The 6,195-nt window shown below is 42.5% G+C and overlaps 1 protein-coding gene across 3 annotated transcripts; it reads left to right on the top strand.

The window, feature by feature from the left end:
* Window positions 1-66: 66 nt before the first annotated feature.
* Window positions 67-5,692, top strand: LOC121199064 (transmembrane protein 106B-like). 3 transcript variants are annotated; one of them, XM_041063521.1, is made up of 9 exons: window positions 99-200; window positions 1,098-1,150; window positions 1,946-2,128; window positions 2,402-2,465; window positions 2,593-2,746; window positions 2,854-2,994; window positions 3,193-3,236; window positions 3,699-3,752; window positions 4,893-5,692. In XM_041063521.1, exons 3-9 carry the CDS (start codon window positions 1,948-1,950, stop codon window positions 5,011-5,013), a joined length of 759 nt encoding a protein of 252 aa, XP_040919455.1. In that variant the 5' UTR covers window positions 99-200; window positions 1,098-1,150; window positions 1,946-1,947; the 3' UTR covers window positions 5,014-5,692. The 3 variants fall into 3 exon arrangements, with proteins under 3 accessions (XP_040919454.1, XP_040919455.1, XP_040919456.1); XM_041063520.1 differs by lacking the exon at window positions 1,098-1,150 and having other exon boundaries at window positions 67-200; XM_041063522.1 differs by lacking the exons at window positions 99-200; window positions 1,098-1,150 and adding an exon at window positions 687-857.
* Window positions 5,693-6,195: the final 503 nt, after the last annotated feature.

Here is a 6,195-nt window from a genome sequence, read left to right as displayed (position 1 = left end):
CATAAACTTTACTTTGAAAGCCGTCACAGGAAGTGTTTGTGGGTTGTGCTCCGTAGGGTGTGTCGGTGTCGGACCTGTGTGTGTATGTGTACTTCTGCCACCAGCACGGTCACACATTAGCAAACAGTAACACAACGTTGTCAGCAAGAGTGAAGATGAAGACGCTGTCAGCACCTTAAAAACAGCAGCTCAGCGCTCAGGTAAGCTAGCTGTCATCCAGCTACTGAGGAACCTCTTGGACATGTTTTTGTGAGTTTATCGCGATTTGTGTCCTACAAAGTGGACCAAACGTTAATAAATAACACATCGCTCAGAGGGAGCTGTGTTATTTATTACATCCTGAAAAGCAGTACTGTCATAAACGATGTTGCTCACCTGTTAGCATTTGTTTGAACACTTCAGCCACTTTAGGTCCTCTTTGTTAGCTAAATGACTTTTTGTTATTCTGTTTACTAGTTTGTTGACCTTTCATTGCACTTGTCATTTTCTTCCTGCTTTAACTTTCTTCTTCAATTTGTGGTTGCTGTATTGAAACAGTGTTGATACTTTATTTGTCCACTTGGGGGCAGCAGAGTAGGCTCAAAACAGCACTGACTTTTGGTGAATGTGTTAGCTGTTGTTAGCTGCGCAGAGCAGTATTAGCGTAGCTGTTGTTAGCTGCGCAGAGCACAACCTTATACGATTGGAAATCTGACAGGTTGCAATTGACAAAGCGAGCATCCATGCAAGACAATGGCCTGCATTCATAAATTTATTGAACACCTGTTGAATGATACTTTGCACTTATCTGGTCTCCACCAACTTCTAAGAAGAAGATTTGGCTCTTTAGCTGCTAAGTGATCCAGTGTGTTTAGCAGGTAGTATTTACTCTATCAACTCATCAGTTAAAAAGAAGTTGTCATTGTGAACCCGTGTGAAGACATATTTATAACATTACAACAAACTGTGAAACTTTGCTTCACTGTTTTACAGTGTACGGACGCTGTTAGGAAACTAAAGCTCTACATGTTGATTTGTATTTCTTGTTACAAGTGTGATTGTTTCCTTATATGAAAGCTATCATTAACTTTGGTTAATGAGAGGGTTTTTTATTTTAGGCCTGTGTGCACCTGCACTTTCTCAGCAGGAACTTTCACCACACTCATACACAGTGAGTCTGTTCTACAGTATTCTGCTTATATTAAACACCATTATAATAGGACAGCACCTAGATCCTAATGTCATTCTTCCTCTTTCATTTATTTAAGTGTGCTATTTTCTCACCGCATCTTCTCCATATGCAGGTGCACATACTTCCTGTTTTAGTTCAGTTTTAGTGATCACTCTATATTCTACATAGCCAAAGGTTTGTGGACACTGGAACATTTTAGGCATATGTAATTGCTGAACATTTTCATGGGAATTAAGTGATAGGTTCACATTTTTTACACTCTGTCTTAAGACAGTCAGGTGCAGTCTACAGTTATAGAAAAAGTCATAATATAGCAAACAAATAGTTCTAGACAAAAGATGAAAAATAAAACTGGTATTATAATAAGAAGGAACATTATTAGAGTTAATTTGAAACTATGCTAAAAGTTGTAATAATTCAACATAAAGTCACAGTTTAATCAGAAAAACTCAGAATATTGGTAGAATAATATTTTATTAAATAGTTGTGATGTTTCAAATATAGCTTAAGTTTTATGAGAAAAATAATATTGGAGTTAAGTTATAGCTTTACAGAATTTCAAGAATGCACTCATAATTTTAGAAAAAATGTTATAATATTATTAGGACAAAGTTCAAATTTCATGAAAAGGTTGTGATATTTTCGGAATAGAAAATAATTTTATTAAAGAAATGAAAGTGTGAGAATAATCAAAGATCTCTTTCCCCTGTTAAGCCCGTCTTAGGTTTTGTAGTCCATTAGTATCTGAAATGTTTCTTCTTCTTCTTTCTTCAGGTATGGGGGCTGTTCAGAGCACTGGGGGGGTGGGAATACAGCACAGTGGGAGTGGACAGGACTGTGACCACCAGCCTATAATTGAGAAGGACGGCATCAAGAGGCGGAGCTCCAACTTGAGGCACAGCTCAGGAGAGACGGTTCACTGTCCAACTTGTCAGGGCACCGGGCGTATACCAAGAGGTACTGAACACACACTCATGGCAGGAGTCCTGATACTGAGTGTGGCTAAACTCTTCACTTTGGTGACTGTATAACTAGCTGGTGACTCCTCTCATTTGGTCTTGAACCTCCAGAGAGTGATCCGATCAGCACTGCTCTGCTCACTAATGCCCTCTTTTGTTAATGTAAACAGTTTTGTCCCTGGGACTGACTCAGTGGATTTATTTTTCTAACACAACCCACGACCTTGTATTTTCATCTTTGATATGAAATCATGTTCCATATGTGTCACAGGTCAGGAGAGCAAGCTGGTGGCCGTCATCCCCTGTAACGACCAGAGGCTGAGACCCAGACACACGTAAGGAACCAAACACTGAACACTTCCGTTAAGGCCGATTTAAGGTATTCCTCAAACCTAAAAAACAAAAACTTTCACTGGACTAAATGAACTTGATGAGAGTTTTCGATATTTCCTCCTCTGTCAGGAAGCTGTATGTTGCCGTGTCCGTCGGTGTGTGCCTGCTGGTCAGCTCCCTGGTGTTGTTCTTCCTGTTTCCTCGCTCTGTCCTTTTGTCTCCGGTAGCTGTGAAGTCGTCCTTTGTTTACTTCACCGCCAGCAGCGTCCAAATTAACATCACGGTGAGTAGAGAGAAACTGAAGGAGAGAGGTTTGATGGATGAAAAGAAAAGACAAATGGATCTCACTCATTATGCTGTCGCTCAGTCACAGCTCTTCCCTCGTTGCAGAATGTGTTGAACATCAGCAACAGTAACTTTGTGGCGGTGCAGGCCTATAATCTGACAGTGCAGGCCCTCAGCTTTGACACGGTGGTGGGAACGGTGTCCATTAAGAACGTCACCTCGGTCAAACCTCTGTCCGTCAAAACGGTGAGATGCCCCAAACCTCGCAGAAATTCTTTGACATGCTTTTGCCGTATCACGTGATGTCTTTATACCAGAAAAAACGCTTGTTAATATTTTTTAAAATACTTGTGAATATTGTGCTAATGCTGAATAAAGAACAGGACTCGTGGGCAGTGAGGAATGGGAAATGACTTGCCTCTCTCCCTCTCTCTTTCCTCGTAGTACTCCTTCGTGATCCCCATCAATCTGACGGACCCCGGCCTGAAGTGAGTTGCCGGTGTTACTTACAGTAATATTCAGTAAAAACCCTCTTTATCTATTATCTATTTATCTACTTAGTGGTGTAACTAACAGCTTTAGTTACAGTGTGTGTCAAAATGGAGAATGGCCACATCACTGGTGACCCTACTGTTGACGTGGATAGTTGCATCTTGTGCGTGCCTGGGTTTAATTCCTGAGGCCACGTAGAAACATGAGATACAGGGTAGCTATCGTGGTCATGATGTGAATGTGTGGGTAAGACAAGAATACCAGTGAAAACACATGGTGGTTTCCTGACCTGGCAGTGATGTTAGCTTTGCCTTCCTGGGAATATGTATTTCAACATCTGTTTAATAATGAATGTGTAATCATTGCTGCTGCATTAATGCTGTGCTGGGCATTTCTCTAAAAAAAAAAAAAAAAAAAAGACTGTTCATTGGCTGTTTTTACCTTGATTTCCTCTGCAGTAACTACTGTAAGAAACCCTCCATACCTGTCCACATTCTGGATCTGCACCTGCAGTAAGTATCATAAGTTCAGTAAAGTGCCACAGTTTCTCATAATGTTTCCACAAGCAGTGAAAATCCTTTTAAAGGTGTGGATTTGAGGGGAAGACTGGCTGAAGTGTGGTCAGCTTGTATGTAATTTGGTCAACTGCAGATGTGTTTAGGAATTTGTACCTGTCTTCAGAAGGAGCCCCTGTGTCAAAATGGACTGTTAAGACTTTCTTTTGTTTTATATTCTGCTCATGCGGCATATTTCTGAATACATTTGTGTTAAAGTATTTCCAAACGAACCAGATGCTGTGGTTCCAGTATGGCAGAGGACAGAGGACAGAGGAATGACCCTTTACAGTTACCTTGTGTTGACTTATGCCCCAGTTTGTTCTGTGAAGCCATCGATCACATGACCGGTGAATGGATTAAACGGTCGCCCATAGTATCTCAGTCACACACTTCAGACTGGAAGAATAAACATCACTATCTTCTCTGATGTCTGAAGACAGAGCAGCGTTTCGACTGCACATGTTCTAAGTGCAGCTGAGATACACGCTGTATCTACGCATGCAAAGCACTGTAGCTGACACAATGAGGGGTGACTGATAAGTTTCTTGTCTAAGGTAGAAGGAGTCGATTTTAGAAAACCCGGCACAGTTATTCTTCAGCATGGTCTCCTCCTACACTTACACTCTCAGTCCAGTGGTTGTGGAGCGTACAGATCCCTTCTTTGTAGAAGTCAGGGTCTTGGACCTCCGCAGAGAGTGTGGTCCACAGCAGCAATGACACCAATCATCAGTGTCAAAATGGAGACCACTGAGCTGCTTCTTCCTCTTGGGGAAGAGGTTATCATCTGAGGAGGCCAGATCAGGTTCAAATCGATGAAGGCCTGTGCCCATTTTCTCAGACAGAGCTGGCTTTCAATTTTCAGTTACCCAAAACAGAAAAACCACAAAAGCTATTAACTCCAAACATTGTGTAGAATCAGTCAGAGAGTTGAACTGGATCGTCCATGAAACAGGAGCTGTATAACTCCTCTCCTTCTACCTCAGACCATGAACTTATCAACCGCCCCTTGTACACTCCTGTTGAAGTCATGTTGTAAACTTACTCTCAGCGTCTAGTTTTATGATTCTTCCATGTTTTGTGTTTGTTTTACTGTAGGATGTCTATGACGGTTTACTACCTGGCCCACTATGAGCAGCTCTCCCTGGAGACGTACGAGTACATCGACTGTGGAGCGAACAGTACCATACCACACCAAATGCAGCCCCCACCCCCCTGATGGATGGACAGATAAGAGGATCGGATGACGTACTGCGTGTGAGGTGGAATAGTTTGGATTACGACTTGTTGTTTTTTTTTTTCCCCATGAACTGTGACTCTAAAATGTTCATTAAGATATAACGTTATACCAGGATGCCACTGATGCTCATCCTGGATTGATGGATGCAGAGCCCTGCAAAGAAAAGATGAATGAGTGACTAAGGGCATTTTCATGCCTAACCTGTTTCATTCCGTTGAAACAAACTCTGGGTGCGTTTGCCCAGTTAGGACCGTTGGTTTTGGCTGATATCAGAAACCCCGGTGTGGACCAAACTGCTGCACTGAGACCGTTTAAAAAAGAGGCTCTCAGTCTGCTTGGGCTCTGACGTGGTTCGTTTGTGGACTGAAAGCAGCCACACACACACACCTAAACTACTGGAGACACACTAAACTACTCATAAATCCACCTGCTGTTCGTGAACTGTTTCAGGAAACCGTCTTATAATTGATGTGTATAATCAATTTATATATTTATGTAACTAATTTGTCGACGCGTCAGCAGGAGTCAGTCAAACGCAGTTTAAACCATCAGCTGTTGTATTTGTATGCTCTGTGCTCCCAATATATATATACATCCTGTTTGTCATTATTCGTAGCACATTATATTTGCAGCCTAATAAAACTAATAGTGCTCATAATCAGTTACTTCATCACAAACTGGACCAAAACAATAAAATGACAATGTGTCATTTATTTTCCTTTGTCCTGACCTGATAGTTGAAGAAGCCGTCCACCACCAGATTAAATGCATTTCACAGGGGGGGGGGGGGGTTTATTGGAGCTTTTAAGGCTTTCAGCACCAGGCTGTCATGAGGTCTGAATGCACTGTGGCCTTCTGAAAGCAGATGCTGCTGCAGCAGCTGCAAACCTCCTCCACCTGCAGGACCACAGACCCCAGCAGGCGCCTACCACAGAACTTCTTCTGCAGGTCTTTGACCTCAGCCTTGCAGACCTTGTTGATGCTCTTCACCTCAGGGCTGAAGCCTTCAGTGACAGTGAGTCCCCTCCATTGTCTGGTTGACCAGACGCTTGGTGTGAGAGACCCACTTCTCCTGGCTTTGGTTCTTCAGAGCCTGACGCTTGGTCATCAGACCGTCGCCAGGGCGACAAACCGCTGGACCTGGTTCTCACTTCTTGCCTC

The sequence above is a fragment of the Toxotes jaculatrix genome, chromosome 18 (genome assembly GCF_017976425.1).
Source record: "Toxotes jaculatrix isolate fToxJac2 chromosome 18, fToxJac2.pri, whole genome shotgun sequence".
In the NCBI taxonomy this organism is placed as follows: Eukaryota; Metazoa; Chordata; class Actinopteri; family Toxotidae; genus Toxotes; species Toxotes jaculatrix.
This window is presented reverse-complemented; position numbering and strand designations above follow the sequence as displayed.

Bases quoted from the DNA above. Each gene is read 5' to 3' on its own strand.
- LOC121199064 (XM_041063520.1), top strand. From the start codon at position 1,948: ATGGGGGCTGTTCAGAGCACTGGGGGGGTGGGAATACAGCACAGTGGG. The intron at 2,995-3,192 runs GTGAGATGCCCC...CTTTCCTCGTAG, and splicing joins AACCTCTGTCCGTCAAAACG to TACTCCTTCGTGATCCCCAT. The intron at 3,753-4,892 runs GTAAGTATCATA...GTTTTACTGTAG, and splicing joins ATTCTGGATCTGCACCTGCA to GATGTCTATGACGGTTTACT.